This window comes from Doryrhamphus excisus, chromosome 23, assembly GCF_030265055.1.
Source record: "Doryrhamphus excisus isolate RoL2022-K1 chromosome 23, RoL_Dexc_1.0, whole genome shotgun sequence".
In the NCBI taxonomy this organism is placed as follows: domain Eukaryota; kingdom Metazoa; phylum Chordata; class Actinopteri; order Syngnathiformes; family Syngnathidae; genus Doryrhamphus; species Doryrhamphus excisus.
In genome coordinates, this window is record NC_080488.1 from 4,477,213 (window position 1) to 4,504,800 (window position 27,588).

At 40.4% G+C, this 27,588-nt stretch overlaps 2 protein-coding genes across 2 annotated transcripts; one reads left to right on the forward strand and one right to left on the reverse strand.

The window, feature by feature from the left end:
- Nucleotides 1-207: 207 nt before the first annotated feature.
- On the forward strand, nucleotides 208-23,195 carry uvssa (UV-stimulated scaffold protein A). The gene is made up of 15 exons (XM_058063737.1): nucleotides 208-303; nucleotides 682-809; nucleotides 896-1,049; nucleotides 1,288-1,464; nucleotides 2,799-2,919; nucleotides 3,072-3,473; nucleotides 4,305-4,414; nucleotides 4,501-4,632; nucleotides 9,134-9,245; nucleotides 12,909-13,107; nucleotides 13,684-13,812; nucleotides 13,891-14,074; nucleotides 15,423-15,528; nucleotides 17,653-17,830; nucleotides 18,601-23,195. Exons 1-15 carry the CDS (start codon nucleotides 235-237, stop codon nucleotides 18,692-18,694), a joined length of 2,295 nt encoding a protein of 764 aa, XP_057919720.1. The 5' UTR covers nucleotides 208-234; the 3' UTR covers nucleotides 18,695-23,195.
- On the reverse strand, nucleotides 20,534-25,930 carry nkx1.2lb (NK1 transcription factor related 2-like,b). The gene is made up of 3 exons (XM_058063738.1): nucleotides 25,443-25,930; nucleotides 23,647-23,869; nucleotides 20,534-21,551 (listed from the first exon to the last, which is right to left on the reverse strand). Exons 1-3 carry the CDS (start codon nucleotides 25,737-25,739, stop codon nucleotides 20,809-20,811), a joined length of 1,263 nt encoding a protein of 420 aa, XP_057919721.1. The 5' UTR covers nucleotides 25,740-25,930; the 3' UTR covers nucleotides 20,534-20,808.
- Nucleotides 25,931-27,588: the final 1,658 nt, after the last annotated feature.

The window sequence follows — 27,588 nt, forward strand, 5'->3', positions numbered from 1 at the left end:
TTCACCATAGCCAATAATCATTAAAAAAAAACAAAAAATAGCAGTTAATGGGAGAAATAACACTAAATTCAATTTTGCTTTGTGTTAAAGCTGACATCGTATTATCATTCTTAACAACTTATGATTGTTATTGTTATAGGAAACGACTTTAGCATTGTATATAGCACTACCCAGTGGTTGCTTACAGAATACCGGAAGTGGAGTAACAGTACTCCCGTCCGATTGGTGGCGACCATGCACCTCTCAGCCACCAATAAACAGAAGAAGAAAAGGGGGCGGAGTCAAGAAGGAGCAAAATTCACGGTTTGTTGTTTACGCCGATACAATTCGGTATTACTAACTGTATTTACACATTGTACGCGTCACTTTACTATTACAAAGTTGAAGTATATACTGTATAAAGATTTAAAAATTCTAACAGTAGATGTATAATGTTCTGTATCGCGTCGTAACACAAGACATGTCTATATATTGTGAAACACGTAATAAGACTTATGTCACGTACTTAACAGCATGTTTTTTTTTATGTCCACCATGTCACGTTTACAATTTATCATCTGTTCTCTGTATCGCGAGAGTTACAAATACACTGGCACATCATTATCAGCATTGTTGAAGCTGCTTTGAAATGATGGCTTGTCAGAAAAGGACCCCATTTAACCAAGTGGCGTTTGTCTGCAGGCATCGCAACTGCTACCCATGGAGTTGTCTCAGAGGGACAGACTGTCTGAGCTTGTGGAGGAGCTGACTACCTCTGGTCAGCCTCATATCGACAAGGACAAGATGAAGGAAGTCAAGAAGATATGCAAGTAAGTCAGGTCAAACCAAAATAGATCTCATCACTGTGCTAATTTGTGTTTTAATGAACTATTTCTACCTGTTTGATTGCCTGTAGGGAGTCCAATGACTGCGTTGATCATGTGTACCACACAATAATGTCCCAGCTCAACCAAGACCACGCTGAGATCCGTTTATCAGCCTTTCAGGTTGCCACTGAGCTCTTCTCCCGATCGCATCACTTCAGAACACTCCTTGTAGACAATTTCCAGGTATAGAAGTTATGTTTTTCATGAAACAAAAACTGAATGCAAGCAGTATATATGGATATAAATCTGATATGTATGCGATGCAACTGCAGTATGAACGTTCAGGTCGCATATATTTGACCTATACGTCGTCGAATGCTGTGTTTACAGAGACTCACCGATGTAGGCAAAAGCTTTCTTGTCATCTGAAAATTATTTTTTAAAAAAAGTGTCTTTATCATTCATCTGTTCTCTTTGGCAGGAGCTATTGGAGTTGACAGTGGAGACCAATTTTGAGCGGCCCCTTCCTCCTCCTCAGCTCGTTGCCAGAAAACTAAGGTCACTTGCTGTCCAGACCATCCAGACCTGGCAATCCTCGTACGGGTCAGCATATAAGAAGTTGGAGCTGGGCTACCACTTTCTCAAACAGTTTAAAAAGGTGAGTGAGATGATGTCTTCTGATCTCTGGCCACGTGTTCCAGTTCTACCTAAGGCAGGGGGCAGCAACCCACGGCTCCAGAGTCACATGTAGCTCTTCAGCCTCTTTGTTGTGGGTCCCTTTGCAATGCTCAAATATTTTGGGAAAAAGCACGTCTTTGTAATGAGTTTTCAAAAAATCCAACTTTGTGTGATACCATGAATGCATCCTGTGACCAAGTTCTGACTGGTGATTGGATGAGCAGGAGAATGAGCAGACAGGATGCTATTCAGTTCTCTCCCACAAGGTAAACATTGGCGAAAAAAAGTCATAATTTCCCAGAGCTATTTGACATTCTCAAACATAAATTGGAGATCATTTAAAAAAAAAACAGCAACATGGGAACTTGTTTACGCCACACTAAACAAATCATGTAAGTTTCCAGTAATTGACACATACATTTATGTAAGTTCATCTCCAATACTAGCAAGAGTACTCCATCAACTCGTCTTTTATTATCTGAACTACTTTGATAACCCAAAGTTCCCTCCAAATTTGACATCCAAAACAAGGCTGTCAATTTACTGTGCTACGCATTCCTTCAGGCGTCAGATAGTGATGATGCCATGATAACCCTACTACAGTAAACCTCGGATATATCGGACTCGGATATATCGGAAATTCGCTCACAACGGACAGATAAAAAAGAACCGATTTTTCTGTAATGCATTTCCAATAAAAATTCATTGCATATATCGGATTTTTTATAACGGATTTCGCCTATTTCGGACAAAATCTCCAGTCCCGTTCCAATGCATTTCCATTAAATTTCCCTCGCATATATCGGATGGCCGCATCATGGCGCTCCGATTCGCCGAATCGTGACAGGCCGCTATACGACGTCATTTGCAGTGTTTGCAGCGTTGCCTGCGCGTCCAGGTACATTGGAAACATAGTCAAGGAAGTGCCTTTTTATAACGGATAAAATCCGATTTACGCATATACCGGATATAAATCCGATATATGCGTAAAACGGACATTTTCCGGTATACGCATATAACGGATTTCGCTTATATCGGACAAAACCAGTGGGAACAATTGAATCCGATATATCCGAGGTTTACTGTAGTTGGCATCCCTTACACATACACACTCACTACACTTTTGCGGCTCCATGCTATTTTTCTGTGGGCAAGGGGGTGAAATGTCTCTGTCTATGTCTATGTCTATGTCTAGCTTTTGATATGAGGTTGTCCTAAAACAGGCAATAAAACATACATACATGATACTAGCACCCCCGTGATTGACAGTAGGCATGACACAATTGCTTTTGTTCCCTTTGTGGTTTTCTTCAGGTGGACTTTCAGGATGCTGAGGCCAGGACTGTTGCAGAGAGGGAAAGGGAAAGAGAGAGACAAAGGAAAATGGAGAAGATATACAGTGAAAGATTGAAAGCAGCCGTGAAAGACTTGGATGGTAAATATGATTTATATTTATAAAGAGACAATAGAAGTCCACAGAGAGTAACACATGGATTAGACTCTCCCATTCAAGAACAATTGAAATAATCTAATATCTGATCCTAATTCACACAAGTGACAATTAACAAGAGTTTATTTATTTTACAGACTCCTCCCCAGAAATTGAGGTAGCATTGACTGAATTGGACTCCTGCCTGACGCTGCTTTTCCCTCATTTTGATCTGATGGACGACCAAAAGACAAATCCACTAACCAGTCAAACAACCGTCGCACATTTGTCAGACGATGAACAGCCCTGCTGCAGCAAAAATCTGACCAGTGACGGCCAAGGTAGCATACAAGGAAACAAGGAGAGGATGGGTGAGAATGAAGAATCCAACTGCAGTGACGAGCTGGAGGAGACGGAAGAAGGGCAACGTCATCAGACGAAACACGATGAGGGATACCGAAGACATGAACCAGAAGAAGACTCTCTTCATGGAGACGCCTTTATTCAAAACTCTGGTCTTATCTCCCGCTCATATTGTCTGGACTTGAACCTTAGCCCTGGTAGGTGCAGTTTATGCTTATGTAATTATGGTAATGGTTTTATTTCATTTGAACATGCATCAGATTACAATTGAATGCATCACATAATCAGCTCACAGTTCCACATGTCCAAAAGGAGTAGGAAGAAGCAAAGCTTATTAAATCCTACCCCTCCATCTGGTACTTTTACAATCAGTAACTGTTACATTTGTTCACTTCCTGCTTTCCTAATATAATTCCTAATTATAATCTTATAATTTTTACTTTATTTTATTAATTTTTTTTGTTTTTTTTATTTTATTTAAAAACTGCATGTTGTGTTGTCATTGACCAATCTTCAAATTTTATCTGAAATATTTGTGAAAAACATGCAAAAAACTTTTTACACTGTGTGTGTATATACTGTATACATAACATAACTGCTTCTTGCTTTCCTAATATAGTTTAAGTTTTTTTTTTTTTTTTTTTTTTTTTTTTAATTTTATTTTTATTTTTTTTATTTAAATATTTTTATTTTTGTCACATACCAAAGTACAAGGTGATATGGTTATATTTTTATCGAATAACCTTTATCATCCCCATTTCATTGACGCTATATCGGTTAAGCCGTAAATTTACACCCTTACCCATGCACCTCATAGCCTACTGTGAAATGTCAATTTATGACCCGCAAGGTATGCTGGGAAGCCGTCATACACATTTCCAAAAGGAAATGACCTTTTCTGTTTTATTTTGTTCATTGATGATCATTTTAATATTATAGTATTATATATATAGTATTATAATACTATATTTTATATACATATATATATATACGTATATACAGTCCCAATGTGTGTTTATTGACCACAGGTCTTCATGTAGCCGAGACTGAGGATAATGAAGCTTTAGTTTCGACATTGTTGGATCTACAAAGACTCCTAACAAGCAAACATCTACCAGCCGTGCGTCATTGGGTTCAGGTTTGTCACAACCTTTTTTTTTATTGGCTTTAGTATCCTCTCGGAAGGAAGCTCAGATGAAGCATTTAATGTTTGTGTGTTGGCAGGTCTTCACCAAGTCAGGTGCAGACCAGCGTTTGTTGAGAAGAGCTCTGGATCTGAAGAGGTCCCTCGAAGCGGCCCAGAAGAAACTGAACCAGCTGCAGATTGACTCCAAGAGCAGAAAAGTCAGAAAAGTGGTGAGTTAGGTACTTTACTTTGGGACTGTGTTTCTTTTTAAGGTATTTTAGTGTTTTAAATAACTGGCTAGGTCACTCCAGGATCTTAATTGGCTTCTTCTTGAGGCCAGGGTTGCCAGGTTGGCGATTTTGTTACTAGGCGACAAATCTGGCGTTGTTGAAGAGTTTTCTGGTATTTGCAGATTTAACAGTAAAAGTACGTATTAATTGCAGTTTCTGTTCCTCTGCTGTGAGGTCCGCCCCACCCCAAAGTAGTCACAAGCCGTCAGTGTACTATCAGTTCAGGATTTAAAACGGACGTGTTTATTAATCTCTTGGGTCACTTACCTGTCAGTGTCAGAATTTCTTCTAGACTTGTACAGTAAACTTCGGATATATCGGATTCAATTGTTCCCACTGGTTTTGTCCGATATAAGCGAAATCCGTTATATGCGTATACCGGAAAATGTCCGTTTTACGCATATATCGGATTTATATCCGGTATATGCGTAAATCGGATTTTATCCGTTATAAAAAGACACTTCCTTGACTATGTTTCCAATGTACCTGGACGCGCAGGCAACGCTGCAAATGACGTCGTATAGCGGCCTGTCACGATTCGGCGAATCGGAGCGCCACGATGCGGCCATCCGATATATGCGAGGGAAATTTAATGGAAATGCATTGGAACGGGACTGGAGATTTTGTCCGAAATAGGCGAAAACCGTTATAAAAAATCCAATATATGCAATGAATTTTATTGGAAATGCATTACAGAAAAATCGGTTCTTTTTTATCTGTCCGTTGTGAGCGAATTTCCGATATATCCGAGTCCGATATATCCGAGGTTTACTGTAGTATATCCATCAACCATCAGTTTACTTGAAAAGACTGAATTCCGATGGGTGAGGCTGGAGGGCAAAAAACAAGATTATCATTCATTCATTCATTCATTTTCTACCGCTTTTCCTCACAAGGGTCACGGGGGGTGCTGGAGCCTATCCCAGCTGTCTTCGGGCGAGAGGCGGGGTACACCCTGGACTGGTCGCCAGCCAATCACAGGGCACATATAGACAAACAACCATTCACACTCACATTCATACCTATGGACAATTTGGAGTGGCTAATTAACCTAGCATGTTTTTGGAATGTGGGAGGAAACCGGAGTACCCGGAGAAAACCCACGCAAACTCCACACAGAGATGGCTGAGGGTGGAATCGAACCCTGGTCTTCCTAGCTGTGAGGTCTGCGCGCTAACCACTCGACCTACAAGAATATCATAACAAGAATAAAATAATGTTGACTATAATTATGAGTTGATTGCCCAACTTTGACTTTCTACTGTGGTGTCATTCTTGAAGTGATGGAACTGTATACACAGAATGTTGGTGTACTATAAAGAGTGACCAGCAGATGGTAGCATTGTACAACAAACGGTATCAAGCTACTGCTTGTTGTCGTCTCAATTGGTTTTGTCACTTTATAGACAATAAACTAAATAATCCTATAATTAAATTATTATTAAAAAACAGTCATCAATTTCAATATTGAAGGAATGTGATTTGGAACGCTGATCCACGTTCCTACCCTCACCCCCGTTCATGAGCTTTGGGTCATGACTGAAAGGACATGGGTACAAGTGGCCAAAATGGGTTTCCTCTGTTTCCTGTCCATCAGCGTGCTCCTCTGCAATGAAAGGAGCCAAATGAGGCATCTAGTCGGGCCTTGATACGCCTCCACCAGAAGAAGCTGGGTTAGCCAGGGAGAGGGGAGTGTGTTTGTACAAATTTGTTAATTAACAAGGTCAAAGAGGGTGAAGTTGGCAGGTGAAGGACCTAGAGGACATGATCAGGTCATAAATCTGTTGACAGGGTGGTAGGTGGAACACCCGACAAGGCAATGCTGGAGCTCAGCCAATGGGAGTGGAGCTGAGGTGAACAGGAAGTTGGACCTGACAGATCATTCGGGGCATGATGGGCTATTTATTGACATATTCCAAAATATGAATGGACAGTGGCGGCATGGCGGTCTAGTGGTTAGCGCGCAGACCTCACAGCTAGGAGACCAGGGTTCGATTCCACCCTCAGCCATCTCTGTGTGGAGTTTGCATGTTCTCCCAGTGCATGCGTGGGTTTTTTTCCGGGTACTCCGGTTTCCTCCCACATTCCAAAAACATGCTAGGTTAATTAGCGACTCCAAATTGTCCATAGGTATGAATGTGAGTGTGAATGGTTGTTTGTCTATATGTGCCCTGTGATTGGCTGGCGACTAGTCCAGGGTGTACCCCGCCTCACGCTCCAGCACCCCCCGCGACCCTCGTGAGGAAAAAGCGGTAGAAAATGAATGAATGAAACCATGTTGGAATAAAAAAAAACTCATTCAGGATATAAAAAAATCCCACTTTTCATAAAATTCCACATTTTCCAAACACAAATTTCTGAACTGATTTAAATTATTCCAACGCCTAAAAATATTAAGTCCCATTTTCGTATCTGGCTAATTTTTACGTTACAAAAATTCCCATTTTCCCCGTAATTCGACATTTTCCCTACCGCATTTCAGTTCAGGTTTGTCGCTTTCAGCAATCACACACAGCCTTATCCAGTTAATAATGTCATTGTTTATTATGTTGACGTCAGTGTTGTTTTTGGCCCGTCAACACAAATACTAGCAAGATGGAGAAAAATAAAAAAGAAGATAATGAACGGAATTGTGCTTTGTCAAAATGTCATTGTGTGACAACATAAGCATAGTACTTGCAATTCATTGTCAAACGTTGCTTTATTGGCTAATAGTAGGATTGAGGCACTGCCGGCACAGTCCAACTTCATTAGAGGTCCTGACTGTATGAAACGAGGGAATTGAACATTAATAGTGATGGATCCACTGAGAGTATCAGAGATGGGTTCGGACGAGTGGGTGGGGGGGCGGCTAATTTAGACATTGTATCGTTTTTGGGTGGTCCTTAGCGGAATCTAAACATGTCTTAAGATACTGAGGCTGAATAAATGTTTGCCTTCATGTGCATTTTTTATGTGTTTTTATATCTTTAGAATGCATAGAAAATAGATCTGTTAATGTCTCACATAAGGATTGTGGATGATGGGCAAACTTCCAAAAAAAATGTGCAGTTTTCCTTTAACTAGACAGCAGAGAAAACACTCCCTGACAGAAAATGGTTTGTGAAGCTCTGGCCGGGCTAATAGACCTGACACCCGTGATTAGTGATATAAAGATGTCACGTTACAGATCATGTGAACCGACTACTCCCTTGAGGTAAAGGAACTGGGTGTTTGGGGGGCAGGGCTGCGATAAAACACTATAGAGGATGTAGTTGGCAGAGAGAATAGGTTCAAGCTTTTTTTTCCTCATTAGTGTTTGATCTGCTTGTCTGTGATGCTCGGAATAATCAGTAGAGCAAAGTAGTGGATGATAATGTCCACACAACAGTAAGAATAATAAGCATTGATATAAATTCATTATAAATATAACCCTGTCTCATGTGTTTAGATAAATGAACAATGTATTAAATACCGTATTTTCCGGACTATAAGTCACACTAGGTTGGCTGTTCCTGCGACTTATACTCCAGAGCGACTTATAAATGAAAAAAGTGTTTATGTTACATAAACACTGGACACCTTTTCTGTTTCTGTTTACTTTTTGTGTAGCTGAATAAGCATTGTGTTAGCATATCTTACATCTATTCAGCCTGTTCTCTATTCTTTTATTGTTACAACTTGCCTTCCAAGAGGACGTAATGTCTGTTTTGGTTAAGTGGTTTTTAAAATAAATTACCCGCGACTTATACTCCAGCTCGACTTATGTATGTTTTTTTTTCTACCTAATTATGCATTTTTGGCCTTGTGAGACTTATACTCCGGAGCGACTTATAGTCCAGAAATTACAGTAATATATATATACCGTATTTTCCGGACTATAAGTTGCACTGTTTTTCATAATTTGGCTGTTCCTGCGACTTATACTCCAGAGTGACTTATGTATGTTTTTTTCTGCATAATTATGCATTTTTGGCCTTGTGCGACTTATACTCCAGTGCGACTTATGTATGTTTTTTTCCCACATAATTATGCATGTTTGGACTCGTGCGACTTATACTCAAGCTTGACTTATGTATGTTTTTTTCTACCTAATTATGCATTTTTGGCCTTGTGAGACTTGTACTCCAGTGCGACTTATGTATGTTTTTTTCTGCATAATTATGCATTTTTGGTCTTGTGAGACTTATACTCCAGTACGACTTATGTATGTTTTTTTCTACCTAATTATGCACTTTTGGCCTTATGATACTTATACTCCGGAGCGACTTATAGTCCAGAAAATACGGTAATATATATGCCGTATTTTCCGGACTATAAGTCGCACTTTTTTTCATAGTGCGACTTATGTATATTTTTTTCTACATAATTATGCATTTTTGGCCTTGTGCGACTTATACTCCGGAGCAACTTATAGTCCACAAAATACGGTACTGTAAACGTGTTTCTTTCTGTCTTTAAGGTTTCATCAGATGGCGAGGAGGACGATGATGATGATGATGATGATTTCAGTGAGGTACCAGAGAAAGAAGGATATGAGCCCCATATCCCTGAGCATCTACAGGAGGAATATGGTTAGTTGGAACACACCACGCATTCTTCCTCATTTAGTTGTATTTGTGTTAAAAATATGTATTACATGGCTCTCATGGAAATATGTATAAAATATGTGGCTTTCATGGCTTTCTTAACCAAAAAGGTTCTCGACCGCTGGACTTGGGTATTAGCCTCCCCTTCATCCTGGCCCTCGCTGGCCAGTTTTCACACGGATCTATTGTATTATGACATGTTTACTTATCCCGTCACTTTTTGTGTTCTACTGTTGTACTGTAATTTCTGTGACAACGTGTTCCATTTAAGTCTTATTTGGAGTCATTCTGATTATTGATTATTGTGTAAGGTGGCGGCAGTCATACTGGTGATTTTAAGCACATGAATGTCGTCATGGGTGAACGAGCGTGGCATTGAATTTCATTTCATTCGTTCATTTTGTACCGCTTATTCTCACAAGGGTCGCGGGGGGGCGGGGGGGGGGGGGTGCTGGAGCCTATCCCAGCTGATTTAGGGCGAGAGGCAGGGTACACCCTGGACTGATGGCCAGCCAATCACAGGGCACATATAGACAAACAACCATTCACACTCACATTCATACCTATGGACAATTTGGAGTCGCCAATTAACCTAGCATGTTTTTGGAGTGTGGGAGGAAACCGGAATACCCGGAGAAAACCCACACATGCACGGGGAGAACATGCAAACTCCACACAGAGATGGCAGAGGGTGGGGAAAGACAAAATAAGAAGCCAAAAAGTTACCACTTCCACACAAAACAGGAGGAGAACTCATTCATTCATTCATTTTCTACCGCTTATCCTCACGAGGGTAGCTGGGGTGCTGGAGCCTATCCCAGCTGTCTTCGGACGAGAGGCAGGGTACACCCTGGACTGGTGGCCAGCCAATCACAGGGCACATATAGACAAACAACCATTCACACTCACATTCATACCTATGGACAATTTGGAGTCGCTAATTAACCTAGCATGTTTTTGGAATGTGGGAGGAAACCCAGGGAGAACATGCAAACTCCACACAGAGATGGCCGAGGGTGGAATTGAACTCGGGTCTCCTAGCTGTGAGGCCTGCGTGCTAACCACTCATCCGCCGTGCAGCTTATTTCATTTCATTTCTTTGTATTTTATTTGTATTTTATTTCTATTCTTGCGTCACAGCGGATCCCCTCTAATCCAGTTTTTTGCCTACCTACTCTCCTCCAGTTGTGTCATAGTGTTCCGTGCCCTCACATGTGCCATGCTTTTAGGTGTGAGGTGGGCCCAGGCTCTCCACGACTAGCTCAGTGTGAATACACCTTAACTTGTCAAGGCCAAGCTCTATTAATTTCTTGTTAGTGAACATAATCTGTGTTGACCCTTCCGTTATATTAGGGTTGCTCCACCCCCGCATTGTGTTGATAGGGAATGGAAAAGTCGGTAGGGAGGGCGGACACCTGATTAAACTCCAACATACAGGTACTGAGCTGCGTGGGGCGGTCAACATATATTGCCACCCCTGCCCATTGGAAGCGAGTCTGACTCTATCGAGTGAACTGTTTCCGATGATATCTTGACGGAACTTCTCAACCTCACACACCAGCTCAGGTTCCTTTCCCACCGCAGAGCTGTGAGGTCTGCGCGCTAACCTCTCGACTACAATAATATATTATAACCATAATAATATTATGTCATAATATTATTATACACGTGTACATAACATCACACATCTTTCACCTCAATTAGTGCAGTTTTCCCTCGCTCTATCGCAGTTCATCTTTCGTGGAGTTTTTTTAAGTGAAATTTTGCATATATTTTTTCAACAGCATATGAACATGCATTGTGTTCTGCATCCTTGTGGTGTATTGGGGCGGTCCAATACATATAAATCTGATGCCAAATTGATGATGAAGAAGTAATCTAGTTAACAAACATGTATAACAATCTAACAGTGGAATTGAACTCTGGTCTCCGAGCTGTGAGGTCTGCGCGCTAACCACTCGACTACTATAATATATTATAATAATAATAATATTATGTAATAATATTATTATACACATGTACATAACATCACACATCTTTCACCTCAATTAGTGCAGTTTTCCCTCGCTAGTTTTTTAAGTGAAATTTTGCATATTTTTTCAACAGCATATGAACATGCATTGTGTTCTGCATCCTTGTGGTGTATTGGGGTGGTCCAATACATATAAATCCGATGCAAAATTGATGATGAAGAAGTAATCTAGTAAACAAACATGTATAACAATCTAAGGGTGGAATTGAACTCGGGTCTCCTAGCTGTGAGGCTTACCACTCGACCGCCATGCTGACACCTGTCATTTATCATTCTGTTCATTAGATATTGTGAAAATTGACATTGACATATTTAGTTGCAGATGGTGATTAATCATGATTAATTAATTTGAAAACTGTTATTAAGCTGATTAAAGATTGCACCGTATTTGTTTATATACATTTCAATATATACAGTATATACACTTGAGTGGTGCACGTTTATCGTTTATAGTTTTGTTCCCATTTTAATTGTTTACTAACGTGGTGAACCCTTTTCTTTTTTTTACATCCTTCTCGTCCTTATCCGTCACCCTGATTATTAGTGTTTTTATCCCCGCTCAGTCAGGACGCTATCGCCCTCTTTCTCAAATTAACATGTTAATTACAGGCCCCGCTTAACCCTGCAAAATCAATACCGCTGTTGTTTTTTTTTTCTTTACCTCTTCTCTGTTTTTTCCTTTTCTGCTCTCATTAGTTGTTTCTCAAGATCATCATTTCATGTCTAAGAATGCCATGTGGAAAGCAATGGGTGCCGGAAGACCTAGATATTTGTTATTAATGTAAACATCACAGAATTAGTACTAGAAGTATAAATGAGTAAAGGTATAAATAACTGAGACCAACATTGGTTCTTCTCCTTCACACATTTGGGATGAAGGAGTCTGTTTGAAGGAGTTGCTGAGTGTTTTGTGTCTGGTTGGCAGTGGACGCGCTCGGACTCATTGTCCGTCATAGCTTCGCAACCGTCGGGGGAGGGGTGCTGGCCTTCCTTATCGGCCATTTCAGTTTTCCCCCGTTTAGCAGCTCAGCACACCCTTCCTAAAAATGTCTGACGCCACTGTGGAGTTAGAAAATGTACACCAGCGCTAATTTGCTTGTACAGTAAACCTCGGATATATCGGATTCAATTGTTCCCACTGGTTTTGTCCGATATAAGCGAAATCCGTTATATGCGTATACCGGAAAATGTCCGTTTTACGCATATATCGTATATGCGTAAATCGGATTTTATCCGTTATAAAAAGGCACTTCCTTGATTATGTTTCCAATGTACCTGGACGCGCAGGCAACGCTGCAAACGCTGCAAATGACGTCGTATAGCGGCCTGTCACGATTCGGCGAATCGGAGCGCCACGATGCGGCCATCCGATATATACGAGGGAAATTTAATGGAAATGCATTGGAACGGGACTGGAGATTTTGTCCGAAATAGGCGAAATCCGTTATAAAAAATCCGATATATGCAATGAATTTTTATTGGAAATGCATTACAGAAAAATCGGTTCTTTTTTATCTGTCCGTTGTGAGCGAATTTCCGATATATCCGAGTCCGATATATCCGAGGTTTACTGTAATTCCTTTTACCCATTTGAACTTCACCTGTTTTTTTGCTAGGTTTGAGTCCCTCCACATCCACCCAAGCGTTGTCCGTCACAAAAAGAACTCCTGTCCAAAGACCTTCCACTCCACCCTTAGCTTCTTCCTCGCACTCCAGGAGGCTGAAAAGACTCAAAGAAGAAGAGGAGGATCCAACTTGTGCGGCTGCAACGTTAAACATCCTTCGAAAAGACCTTCGTCTGACTGCTGTATCTCGGTAAAAAAAAAATTGCAATCGTTTCATAATGTCTGCTGTGTTGTCTTATATACATACAATATATAACATATTCCCTAACATGGGGATTTTTATAAGCATCTTCCATTTTATGTATATTTTAAAATAGTTTTTGGTAGGTGAAACTGAAATTAATCGTTACATTATTGAAGTATAGTGATGATAAAATGAATCTTTGATATTTTTATACATCTTGATTGATGATTTTATGCTAACAGGAATATCATGGTTTTATTGTCTGGCTCTGACATGAAGCGTAATTGCCTCCTGTAAATTGATTTGCACTGCAAGTCGTTATCGATGGTGCGGTTTGCAAAATAGGCACACAGTTTAAATAGTTAACTACCGCCAGCACTGATGATAATTACAGCGGGAATGGGTTTGAACACCTTCTGTTTGGCTCTAACACACAGCGACTGAAAATCAAGAAGCTAGTTATGGCGCCCAATTACTCCATATGAATAAGTTAACTATATATGTTATTATTGACATTTGTTTTTATTTTTATATGTTTTAACATGACTATAGTTACTAATTTAATGCAATTTGTACTTGCAGGAGCTCCTCGGATCCCACTTCCACTGAGCCCAACGCAGACCAAACGACTTCAAAGGCCCCGGTGGTTCCATTTGGTTTGGATCTGTACTACTGGGGCCAGGAGCAGCCCAACTCGGGCAAGATCATCAAGTAGTACACCCGGGACACATGCATGGGTAGCGTTGTCTAAAATGCAGCATTCTGATCTACTTGTGTATGTAACCTCAGATCGGCCTCTCAGCACCAGTTCTGGGTTCACAGCAATGTGGAAGAGGAGGTGGAGAACAAGGAGATGCTGGCGGAGAGCAAATGCAGATACATTTCCTTTCCCGGCCAATTTACTCCTGTCCGCCATTATTGCCATGCACCGTTAGGCGATGGGAAACTGTGTAAGAGACAGGACCGGCTTAAGGTAATTTGATGATATCTCCATTTAAATTGACACATAGGAGTTCCATCTTTGGGCACATATGACATAGGAAAAGCTCTGATACTTTGTTGTAAAAGTCTGTTCAACTTCTGGTTAGCTTGGGCATATTTAATTCTCAATTTCATTCAAATTCATTCATTTGGCATCTTTAATGCTTTTGACGCGTTGCTAAATCTAGCTCTAGCTGGTGCTGATGGAGGAAAAATGTGGCTTTTCTTCTTTAAGGAAGGACGGCAGCGACAAGCACCTCCTAGCTCAAGAACGCACCCACACCTTTAGAGGTGGAGTCCATAACATCTCTCTGTGTATACAGAAAATACATCTTTATCGACAAATAGTAATATTGATTTTATCGTAGGGCTGCACGGTGGACAAGTGGTTAGCGCACAGACCTCACAGATAGGAGACCCGAGTTCAATTCCACCCTCGGAGTTTGCATGTTCTCCCCGTGCATGCATGGGTTTTCTCCGGGTACTCCGGTTTCCTCCCACATTCCAAAAACATGCTAGGTTAATTGGCGACTCCAAATTGTCCATAGGTATGAATGTGAGTGTGAATGGTTGTTTGTCTATATGTGCCCTGTGATTGGCTGGCCACCAGTCCAGGGTGTACCCCGCCTCTCGTCTGAAGACAGCTGGGATAGGCTCCAGCAACCCCCGTGACCCTCGTGAGGATAAGCGGTAGAAAATGAATGAATGAATGAATGAGTTCTCCTCCTGTTTTGTGTGGAAGTGGTAACTTTTTGGCTTCTTATTTTGTCTTTCCCCACCCTCGGCCATCTCTGTGTGGAGTTTGCATGTTCTCCCCGTGCATGTGTGGGTTTTCTCCGGGTATTCCGGTTTCATCCCACATTCTAAAAACATGCTAGGTTAATTAGCAACACCAAATTGTCCATCGGTATGAATGTGAGTGTGAATGGTTGTTTGTCTATATGTGCCCTGTGATTGGCTGGCCACCAGTCCAGAGTGTACCCCGCCTCTCGTCCGAAGACAGCTGGGATAGGCTCCAGCACCCCCGCTACCCTCATGAGGATAAGTGGTAGAAAATGAATGAATGAATTTTATTGTATTATTACTTCTTTATCATGACCCCCCCTCCTTTGACTACACTACACTACTGTTGCTGGTACAACTTGATGATTGAGGAGTTCCGCACTGTAACTTGACGACCAATTATTATACTTCAGGGTTCAAATCCTGCATCATCGGTGGACGTACTGATGTAGTGATGTTGCCGCCATAGCAATCCAGTATTCGGTTTGATGACTTCCAAGTGGCCAAAATGTGCCGCGGAGGAGTTTTCTGACTCAGCATTGGACTGTGTCCTCTAGTGTCCTTTCCACGGTCGTATCATTCCTCGAGACAAGGAGGGCCGGCCCTGCTGCCAGGAGGACCGTCAGAGAGAAGACGAGGAGAAGAGGAAGAAAGAGAGAAATAGTAAGTGAGCAAACAAGGAAAACAAAAACATATACAAACATTGTTTAGGCGGATGTTTGAAAGGAGTGGTGTTATATTCAGATGTTTCACCATTATAATATAACCAGCGTTGCTATAGCAATCTATGGGGGTGTCACAAGATCCCATGTGATTAAAAGGTGACAAGATTTTTTTTTTTTAAATATCCGTGGACGCTCCGACGTCCCAGAGGACTTAACCGCTCACTTTGATTGGCTTGACGAGGAGGAGCTCATTGCCAGCTGTGTCTTCAGCTTCTGTCGACTTTAAATCCCACGTAGTGACCTTCAGCGTCAGGGACTCTCGATAGAAGCGTTGGACCACACAAGCTGGGATTCAGCATCCCAAAAACAATTGGACAAGACTGTTTGGCAACACGACATGCTTGTGTTACAGTGAAATCGGCATGGCGGTCTAGTGGTTAGCGCGCAGACCTCACAGCTAGGAGACCAGGGTTCAATTCCACCCTGGGCCAACTCTGTGTGGAGTTTGCATGTTCTCCCCGTGCATGCGTGGGTTTTCTCCGGGTACTCCGGTTTCCTCCAACATTCCAAAAACATGCTAGGTTAATTAGCGACTTCAAATTGTCCATAGGTATGAATGTGAGTGTGAATGGTTGTTTGTCTATATGTGCCCTGTGATTGGCTGGCGACCAGTCCAGGGTGTACCCCGCCTCTCGCCCGAAAAGACAGCTGGGATAGGCTCCAGCAACCCCCGTGACCCTCGTGAGGAAAAAGCGGTAGAGAATGAATGAATCAATGAATAAATGATTGTACTGTGCTTGGATCAACTTCCTGGTTGCACCTCAAACACGGCCTTTCACCAATGAGAAACCCCAAAAGCTCTCAACCCCAAAAAACCCCAAATATGACTCTTCCGCAGAACTTCAATGTTGAGAATCTTCTCTCACAGAGTAACGGAAAAACGCCAGTCAGCATCTGATCAACTTCCTGGCTAAAAATAGTATCCGTATCAAACTTGCCCGGGCCGCACTAACATTAAACTTTCATATCAAGGTGGGGGCCTCAAACTAGTGTCCTGCGGGCCACATTTGGTCCGCGGGCCGCGTGTTTGAGACCCCTGCAGTAGACAAATGACATGCTGTTGCAAGGACTAGTTTACACTGTAGTCAAACCATTCATTCATTTTCTACCGTTTATCCTCACGAGGGTCGCGGGGGGTGCTGGAACCTATCCCAGCTATCTTCGGGCGCGAGGCGGTTTACACCCTGGAGTGGTGGCCAGCCAATCACAGGGCACATATAGACAAACAACCATTCACACTCACATTCATACCTATGGACAATTTGGAGTCGCTAATTAACCTAGCATGTTTTTGGAATGTGGGAGGAAACCCATGCATGCACGGGGAGAACATGCAAACTCCACACAGAGATGGCCGAGGGTGGAATTGAAGCCTGGTCTCCTAGCTGTGAGGTCTCTGTGCTAACCACTCGTCCACCGTGCAGCCAAAACTAGTATTAATATCTGGTAAAGTACACAGCATTATGTTAGCTGGGTATTTGAGTTAGCTAGAGTATTGGCAGTATAAAGTATTTGTTTGCTTCGATGAATAAAGTACTCTGTACACTGTGATGATAAAAGATGAGATATAAGTCATTCACACACACACACACACACACACACACTGCCCCAGTGCTTGGATTACAAGCAACACCTAAACTAAGCAAAAGAGCCCTGATGCATTAGTGCTTGTGTGTGTGGTCCACGCTAACGGCTCAGACACACACTTGTCCAAACAACCACCCCCCCCCCCCTCGTCTGGCTAAGGAGTGTTGAAAGAGAAATTAGCCCTGCTGCAACATTCATGTCTGAAGCCTCTTTATCCTTTTAGCCTTTGTACTTCATCCCGCTTTTTCCTCGCTGCTAAATTCCGAAGCCACACATGAATAGGACACATACAGTTTTTTTTTTATTGTTTCATAATTTCTTAATAAACTCATCAAATGTACAACATGACATAGTTTGAGTGCAGTCAGGTGGAGAAGTTCGGATTTTTCATACGGGTGTATGTCAAGGTATTGATGCGGTGACATCTTTAGGATAGTTCTTTTCGGCCAATCAGGATGTTTGTTGTACATTACAGACTGGCACGATGCAGAGCTCGCTCGGGACATCGAGATACAAACAGGAGAAAACCTTGGTTCTGACAAGTTGGGCAAAAAGGGGAAAAGGAAAAAGAAGACTAAGTACCCCAACCTCAGCAACCTCAAACAAAGTGCCAACACATCACGGTCTCGGCTGGAGAGTCGAGTATTCAACAAGTAGGTTCCTTTTTTTTTCTTCTGCTATAATTACAATGGAACAGTTTATGTGTAGCCTGGATTTTGTAGGATTCAGTTTTCAATGAAAATCGGTACCAGGAATATGTCTTGGTTATGGTACTTCTAATCAACGTTGTGCCTTGCTTATGGCACAAATTGATTCGGTTACTGTCCGTTTTGGTTAGAGTCTAACCTTCTGGAACAAATTCATGCTAACCAAGTTTACACTGTACATAATGACATGGACTTTCATATACAGTAAACCTCGGATATATCGGATTCAATTGTTCCCCCTGGTTTTGTCCGATATAAGCGAAATCCGTTATATGCGTATACCGGAAAATGTCCGTTTTACGCATATATCGGATTTATATCCGGTATATGCGTAAATCGGATTTTATCCGTTATAAAAAGGCACTTCCTTGACTATGTTTCCAATGTACCTGGACGTGCAGGCAACGCTGCAAACGCTGCAAATGACGTCGTATAGCGGCCTGTCACGATTCGGCGAATCGGAGCGCCACGATGCGGCCATCCGATATATGCGAGGGAAATTTAATGGAAATGCTTTGGAACGGGACTGGAGATTTTGTCCGAAATAGGCGAAATCCGTTATAAAAAATCCGATATATGCAATGAATTTTTATTGGAAATGCATTACAGAAAAATTTGTTTTTTTTTATCTGTCCGTTGTGAGCGAATTTCCGATATATCCGAGGTTTACTGTATTTATTTTCATTATATGAAGCTGTGCTTTTGATCCCCCGCAGGAGTTCCATGCGGCGAGTAGCTCAGACCATGAATAAAGTGGACAGCAGGAAACATGAAAAGTTTTCCAACCAGTTCAACTACGCTCTCAATTGACCTTTACGGCTCTTGCTGTGGACATCTAGCCGTGATGTGGCAAGAGAGGACAGTACTGTAGTTTTGATATGTATCTGTATATGGATATATAATATTGTCACAATTTGTCCTCAAAATAGACAGGCGCTAAGATAAATGGTGGGACGGTGGAGCAGAAAACGGTTCATGGCGGAAAAGAAGATCGAAGGGATTGAACTCACATCAATGTCCCATCGCTGCTGGCTCCGCCTCCTCACCCACAGTGTCTAAAAACAGACGTGGAAGTAAGTTCCCCACAAACTGCCATATCCAAAAGTAATGTGAATGACTTCATAAAAAGATCAGATTTGATCAAACACTCAAACGGCACAAAGACTACATGAGTGTGAATATAAAGTGATCATAAAAGGGGTCGGACTTATCTGATTTACACCATTTAAAGACTCGAATCTGCACTTTTGACATGACGGCATGGTCACTGATTCCGGTTTTTATTTTTACATTTACTATCTTTTGGATCTGTTATGACATATTCATTGAAAATCAACTTCACAGAAGTCTTAAATATAATTTCTAATGTGTGTGCAAAGAATGGAAAACAAATAATCTTCATTCTTCATTTGGTTGCATGAAGGCAATGGTTGTTGTGCTATTATGTTTGTGTATTTGAGTATAAATCACATAAAATTGTATTTCTGTATTTTTGAAAATTTCTGAATGGATTTGGATGACATTTTCAGGAATTGTCGGAAATGGGATGCGGAAGAACTGATTAAATATTGGTGGTGAGCCGCATCACCGTTGGGTTCCAGGCATTGACATTTGTGCGTGTAGCTACACAAAAAAGACATTTAGCTTAATTATTCTGATGCTAGGTGTTAGCATGTTAGCATTGCTACCATGCTAAATCTTCTCCGGTACTGCAGGTGACACACAAAAAAGACATATAGCCTGATTATTCTGATGCTAGGTGTTAGCGTTGCTAGCATGCTAAATCTTCTCCGGTACTGCAGGTGACACACAAAAAAGACATTTAGCCTGATTATTCTGATGCTAGGTGTTAGCATGTTAGCATTGCTGGCATGCTAAATCTTCTCCGGTACTGCAGGTGACACACAAAAAAGACATTTAGCCTAATTATTCTGACGCTAGGTGTTAGCATGTTAGCGTTGCTAGCATGCTAAATCTTCTCCGATACTTCAGGTGACGCACAAAAAAGACATTTAGCCTGATTATTCTGATGCTAGGTGTTAGCATGTTAGTATTGCTAGCATGCTAAATCTTCTCCGGTACTGCAGGTGACACACAAAAAAGACATATAGCCTGATTATTCTGATGCTAGGTGTTAGCATGTTAGCATTGCTAGCATGCTAAATCTCCGGTACTGCAGGTGACACACAAAAAAGACATTTAGCCAGATTATTCTGATGCTAGGTGTTAGCATGTTAGCATTGCTAGCATGCAAAATCTTCTCCGGTACTGCAGGTGACACACAAAAAAGACATTTAGCCTAATTATTCTGACGCTAGGTGTTAGCATGTTAGCATTGCTAGCATGCTAAGTCATGCAGGTGACAATGGTGGCAGTCTCCAAGGACAATGTAGCGCACTAGCAGTGGGCAGGGAGGTTTTTTTTCAAAAAAAATCTCCCTTCTTTTCAAATGCAAATACTATGAGATACTCGTACTTTTACCCGATGCTCTTTTGCGAATACCAATAACAACAAACAACAAAGCCGTTACTTTTCCTGTGGTTTTAGAAGGTTACGTATATTTAAAAAAGACACTCAATTTTGTGTAATGATTTATTATCAAAGATGTAATTTTAGCGGAGGATTGGTTGACACATGAATTCCTGTCAACAAATTGAAAAAGAGAAAAACACTCACTGCTGAAGCAACACGGTACTTCTAAATAGATCATTCCGTTAGTCATATCTAACATTGACGTTTCCGTACAGATACTTGATGGACAGACATGAGAAATATTTGCTCTGACTTTAAAGAGCCATCCAATTATGTACAGTCTATTCACATTCAGTCCAAATTAAAGCTTTATCTGTAAAAACCAGTTCATTGCTACGCTGAAACACATCAGTCACTTGGCTCAGTGGGTGCACGTGCGCGTGCACGTGCGTCTACAGGTGTGAGCTGTAGAAGGCAGGTGCAGCGTAGCTCTGTGTTCCCAGCATGAATGGAGACAGAACATGGCTGCTGGTGAGGAAGGGGAGCTGGACCAGGCTGCCTGCAGAGGGGTGATGGTGGGCGGGGTTATATCCCGTGTGCATGGCCAGATGCCCGCTGATTGGAGGGGATGGGCTTAGCGGGCTGAGGCTGCCCAGAGCGCCGCCTAGGCTCCCACCGGCGCCCGCCGTGCCTCCCGCGCTGGTGGGAGCTGAAGTGTCCGCCCCCGGGTTCTGTTTCTTCCACTTGGTGCGGCGGTTCTGGAACCAGATCTTGACCTGGGTCTCAGTCAGGGAGAGGGACAGCGCCAGGTTAAGGCGCTCGCATACAGACAAGTATCGCGTGGATTTGAACTTGTTCTCTAGCGCCACCAGCTGCTCATAAGTGAAGGCGGTACGTGCTCTGCGGGGTTTGCCCGACTTGGAGTCTGTGCCTGAGCGTTTCCTTTTGGGTTTCCCTTGTGGACCGTGGCCCCCGTTGGGCTGCACGCTGATGATTTGGCCTGCAGGGCCTCTTCTGGGGCTTTTGGAGTCTTTGTTGGGGTCCCGGGGGCTTTGCTGGCCCGCATCTCGATCCCCACTAAAGTGTATCGCTGAACTACTCTCCTCGCTGCTGTAGGGACCGTCTGGTACGTCCGATTCTGGGGTACCAGCTTCATTGTAGCCATCCTCATCTGGACTTCTATAGCCAAAGTTTTCTGCAATAAAACCATAAAGATTAGATATACTAGTATACAGTACTATGTATTTATATACTGTGTAGTAATTAAGGTTTATTGATGACATCTTATTACTGCAACTTTAAGGTAATGAGAGGTAAAGCTGACGACTTATATACTGCCATTATTGTTGGCTTACTGGCAACTGGACTGGTCAGGTTGTCTTAGATGTTTTTCCACTCATTCCAGCTAAATGACTTGATAGGACAACTGCAGTCCTCTCAAAGGTAGAGGTACATTGTGGTTGCACAATTACAGTCATTAGTATAGAGTGGAGTATAGATGAATTGAATGTCCATGGTGAAATGTGCTTTTTATTGTCAATATTGTAAATATGGTACATTAATGCATGTCTTCTTGAGAAGACAAGCATTGTGCGCTTTTTTGCGATTTTTTTTAGGCTGCTGTATCAAACAGCATCATCATGCATTAATTTCATATTTTTCTCAATTAGTGTTGATTTATTTTTTTTTACATTTTATGAACTAGTATTTCTTGTTTTTCGAACACTACAGAGGGAGAAGAAACCTAGTACATCTGATAATATTGCAGTGCAACATAAATGATATTTTTTGTCACAGTGAGTATATGATTTACACAATACCATAACAATTACATTCATAATAAATATGGTTTATGGCTATCTTTCATATTGAATCCCTTTATCACTTGGAAGCAATAAATATCCATGTGAAGTACTTCCCCACATCTACCAGTACACATCCTTACATATAAAAAAAAAAAAATAGACGGCCAACCTGATTCATTTTCTGATAGTACAGGATGCCCATACTGCTAGTTGTGTTTGTGTTGCTATGGTAACTGGTAACTAATCAGTATAAATACACATAACTTGAAGTTGCAGTATTTTAAATATGATCATATAAATATATTTTGTGTATGAGTTCAATAGTTTTGACATTTTCTTAAGTAAAAATCACTAAATTTGTGTGACATAAATATTTTTGCAAATCTCACAATAAAACACAGTGATACCTTGGTTAACATCCACTCTGGTTAGCGTGTTTTTAGGTTAACATCTAAAATCAACCACTTGGTTAGCGTCCAAAATGCCGTCCGGTTTGTGTATGTGGCCATCTTGGATCACGTGCAGAAGACGAAATCTTGCGATACTTGCTCGTGATTGCACAATGCATTGTGGGTCGCAGGCGTCATTTTAGAGCAACAGCGTGCCGAGAATGCCTGAACCGAGAAAAAGGTGTAGGTGTGGTTGTTTATTTGTTTGTTTTCATGTTTAATTGTAGGTATTTAAAGTTGGCCGATAAAAAAACAAGCTGTGGGCCACGAACGGCCCCGGTGCCGCATCTTAGACACCACCGCCTTACTTCATTGTGTTCTTTTTAGGTCACAAGTGTTGCCAAAATTATTATTTTTTTCACAATTTTTGCTGCATTTATGTAATATATGTTTTCATATATGATAATTGTACGTGTATTTATTATTAGCATTACTTATTTTCCTTGTATTTATTATTTTATGGTTTCCAGTTCAGTCTTTGGTTGACTTGAATTACTGCTTTTGTTCTATCATGGAGGCAAAGATTCAAAATTTGAAAGAAATATGACATGAACATTTCATCATATTGACATTTCAATGAAATAAATGTTTTATTATTAAATCATATTAACACAACACATTTTGATCCCTTGCAGACTTTTCAATCCTTTTAAAAACGAATTAGTTAAAGAAATCCATACAATAGCCTATTTTCACATATTTATATGTTTTATTACAAATTATTGTCATTTTTTGTTAAGGCCTTAAACGACAAAACGGATGAGAAATTAAATTAGATTATCTGTAATCGGTAAAGGCCTCAGTAATTACGCCATATAAATTATTCTATGTAACATGACTATTTAATATTAGTTATGTCAACTCAAACATTTTATAGTCTTATAGATATATCCGGTTTGTTTTTTTAAATAATCCCATAATATGATATAAATAATATGTTTTCTAATAATAATAATATATGATATAATAGTGTTAAACGAAAAAGATGATAATAATGGTGGAATATAAATGTAATGATAAAATAAATGGGACTTACTACTGTGGTAATCACGTGAATAAGAGTCACTATTGGACTCCAGGCCCGCATCGCATCCTCCCGTGGATCCTCCCGTGGATCCTCCCGTGGATCCTCCCGTGGATCCTCTCCGGTTCTCTCGGCCTTGTTCACCGCGGTGGTTGTCGTGTCGCCGACTGGTGAACTTGTTCGGGTCCAGAATGTCCAGTACTGAGAATGAGGTAGTCCGGTGACCGGCAGGACCCTAGAAAAGACTTTTTATTAAAAAATAACAACCTTGACCAAACTATTTTTTTAGATAAAGCTGTACGAATGGCTGCTTGTTTGACGTATTATTATTATTATTATTATTCATAGACTTCCTTCATGATCATGGTTCTGAAAGATGTAAGCCTACGGCTCGCAATTGGTTTCTTATCCGCGCCGATGTTTTTTACTTAAAATTTAAATTATACACGAAAAAACCGAGCAAAACTGCTGCACTTAATACTAACAAGTTTTACTGTTGTCAACAATACAATTCGTCAATAATGTTTATGCTTTTAGCCTCTTACACTCACTGAAAAATAAAAAATAAATACCCATATCCTTTCTTTTTTATATAAACACACATTTTATATATTTAAAAAAACTGTGTATCATAAGTGGTAATTATTAGTACTACTACTACAGTTTCTGTGATGACTTTACACCTTTTTGTTTTTGTATTTGTGCTGTTTTGGTTATTTAATTGTATTAGTTGCGTCCATGGCCCCTTACCGCACTTTGGACACCCCTGCATTCAGGAAATGGACAAATTATTTTTATATGTGCAGAAAACAATATAGAAGCTGTGTGGATATACATAATGAATATATAAAATACATATATGATACAACAATTAATTAAAAATACATAATTGTAATAGATAGTAAAATAAAATGTATGCACAGTATTGTAAATTATAAAGTATATGTGTCCAGACCTGCATATATAGTATGTAGTATAGTATAGTAGTACTTTGACTTCCAACAAGAACTACATGATCATTAAGGACCATATGAAACAATATCCTTTTTTAAATTATTATTAACCATGTTTTCATTTATTAGTATATTATTCCAAGTATGTTATTGTTTGATTGTTCTATTTATTATTCTATATGTGTATATATCAATATTCATAAATAGTACACTCACTACTACACTTAATAATTGCACTCAGGTAGGATAATGCATACATTGATTTATTGCTTAATGTATTCTTATTCTATAAAAGTAACAATATCATTCATTATTGTAATGAAGCTGGATTAATATTTATGTTATTATTTCGTTGTTGTTGTACTTCTGACTTTTAATGAAGGATGAAATACTATTTATTTTTCGGCACCTTTACATGAAGTATTGCAGGCGTGTTTTTTTTATTTAGGGTGAAAATGTGAAGGTATGTACATATTTGTATTGCGTCGCAGACATGCTAAATATAATTATTTATTATAATTACATTTATTAGAAACACAAATATAACTATCCTAGCTACTTCGCTGGTGAACTATTTTATTCTGTTATTTTTTTATTGTACATTTTTCAATTTTGCACGTGACATGTAATATCTATATAATTATAGTTATTATTGTATATATACTGCAAACATTATTATAGTATTATTATTATCGAATTTGCATATACTGCAGTTGTGACATTTCATGCAATTATTATTATTATTATTATTGGTGATTATATATATTCCAAGTGTGCACGTGGAAACACGTGACAAACATGATTATTATTATGAGTATCCTGGTGTATGATGCTGCGTGATAAGGCGGGACGTACCTGCAGCGGTGGTACCAAGACCGGGTTGGTGGGTGGGGGTTCCAAGTGGTTCTCCGCTTCTCGGTCTCTAATCCCGGACGCGCTGGAGAAGATGACTTTGTCCCCAGGAGGAGCCGCTCGGTTCAAAGTGTCCAAAGTGTCCAGGCTGTCCATGTGTGGGACCGTGTCCTCGCCGAAAGCGTGTACGTGCTCTTCCGTGTCCATGGCCGTGCACGTGGAGACTGTCCCGGTGTGTGCCGCTACGTCACTGTCCATGACGGGACTCCTCTGAGGACGCGGATGACTTAACGTCCACATGAAAAACTCTTTCAACGTTCAAAAGTTAGTGAGAGCTAACCTCCGCCATGTTAACACTCCCATAGATAAAAAGCCTTCCAAAATGACTTCCATGGAATACGGCGGCGGGAATTGTACCTCGCAGCTTTCCGGCCAGCCTGTGTGTCCTTGTCCTCTTCATCCGTGTCTTCATTCCGCGTCCAGATCCATCACCTTGTCACCGCCTTTTGCTCCAACACATTTTACTACAAGAAGAAGAAGAACCAGAAGAAGAAGAAGAAGAAGGGGCGGGAAGAACTCCTGTCACCACCCACTACCACCATCATCATCATCATCATCATCATTCACCATGGCGCTACTGTCAGCACATTTGAGTCCTTCTTTTCTCAACTAAACGGCCCACTACTAGTTAATACACTTTTATTAAGTCGCTAGTTATTTGTTTAACTCGTGTTTCTGTCAGTAATGTTTGTGTTTAAATGTGCCCTTACAACTTTGCTTAAACTCATTAAATGGCTTCCCCAAAATGGCAGCTTGTCAACTAAGCTAGCTCATTTCCAAAAGCTATTTTCTTGTCGTTTAAGGTTATTTTTAAACCAATTAACTATCCCAATGTTTCAATTTTTAACAGTTATCACAATAGTTATTCAATGAGTTCATATGAAACGAGCAACGGGACATTTTGGAGTGGTTGTCATGTGACTATCCTCGGTAATTAGCGTGTCAACTAAGCTAGCTAATTTCCAAAAGCTATTTTCTTGTCGTTTAAGCTTATTTTAAAACCAATTAACTATCCCAATGTTTCAATTTGTAGCTGTTATCACAATAGTTATTCAATGAGTTCATATGAAACGAGCAATGGGACATTTTGGAGTGGTTGTCATGTGACTATCCTCGGTAATTAGCATGTCAACTAAGCTAGCTCATTTCCAAAAGCTAATTTCTTCATTTTTCTTCATTTAAGCTCATTTTAACGCCAATTAACTATCCCAATACTTTTCTCATAATACTGTTCTCATAATAGATATTCAATGAGTTCATATGAAACAAGCTATTGGACATTTTGGAGTGGTTGTGGCTATCCTAGGTAATGACTTCTTCAAAATGTTAGCATGTCAACTAAGTTCATTTTCAAAAGCGAATTTCTTGTTGTTTAAGCTCATTTTTAAGCCAATTAACTATCCCGCTGCTTAAATTTTTCGCTGTTCTCATTATAGATATTCGATGAGTTCATATGAAACGAGCTATGGAACATTTTGGAGTGGTTGTCATGTGACTATCTTTGATAATGGCTTCCCCAAAATGGCAGCGTGTCAATGAAGCTAGGTCATTTCCAAACGCTACTTTCTTGTCGTTTAAGCTTACTTTAAAGCCAATTAACTATCCCAATGCTTCAATTTGTAGCTGTTATCACAATAGTTATTCAATGAGTTCATATGAAACGAGCAACGGGACATTTTGGAGCATTGTCATGTGACTATTCTCGGTTAGCGTGTCAACTAAGCGAGCTCATTTCCAAAAGCTACTTTCTTGTCATTTAAGATCATTTTAAAGCCAATTAAACATTACAATGCTTCAATTTTTAGCTTCTGTCACATTAGTTATTCAATGAGTTCATATGAAACAAGCTATGGGACGTTTTGGAGTGGTTGTGGCTATCCCAGGTAATGACTTCCCCAAAATGTTAGCATGTCAACTAAGCTAGCTCCTTTGCAAAAGCTAATTTCTTGTTATATAAGCTAATTTTAAAGCCATTTAACTATCTTAATGCTTACATTTTTATCTGTTCTATCTGTTGAATAGATATTCAACGAGCTCATATGAAACAAGCTATGGGATATTTTGGAGTGGCTGTCATGTGACTATTCTC

What these genes read in the sequence shown, in the direction of transcription:
- uvssa (XM_058063737.1), top strand. Translation starts at nt 235, where the DNA reads ATGCACCTCTCAGCCACCAATAAACAGAAGAAGAAAAGGGGGCGGAGT. An exon ending in CCGTGCGTCATTGGGTTCAG is followed by an intron (nt 4,415 to 4,500) that starts GTTTGTCACAAC and finishes GTGTGTTGGCAG; the next exon opens with GTCTTCACCAAGTCAGGTGC. An exon ending in GCAGAAAAGTCAGAAAAGTG is followed by an intron (nt 4,633 to 9,133) that starts GTGAGTTAGGTA and finishes TCTGTCTTTAAG; the next exon opens with GTTTCATCAGATGGCGAGGA.
- nkx1.2lb (XM_058063738.1), bottom strand. Translation starts at nt 25,739, where the DNA reads ATGTGGACGTTAAGTCATCCGCGTCCTCAGAGGAGTCCCGTCATGGAC. An exon ending in TCTTGGTACCACCGCTGCAG is followed by an intron (nt 23,870 to 25,442) that starts GTACGTCCCGCC and finishes AGTCTTTTCTAG; the next exon opens with GGTCCTGCCGGTCACCGGAC. An exon ending in TTCACGTGATTACCACAGTA is followed by an intron (nt 21,552 to 23,646) that starts GTAAGTCCCATT and finishes GTTTTATTGCAG; the next exon opens with AAAACTTTGGCTATAGAAGT.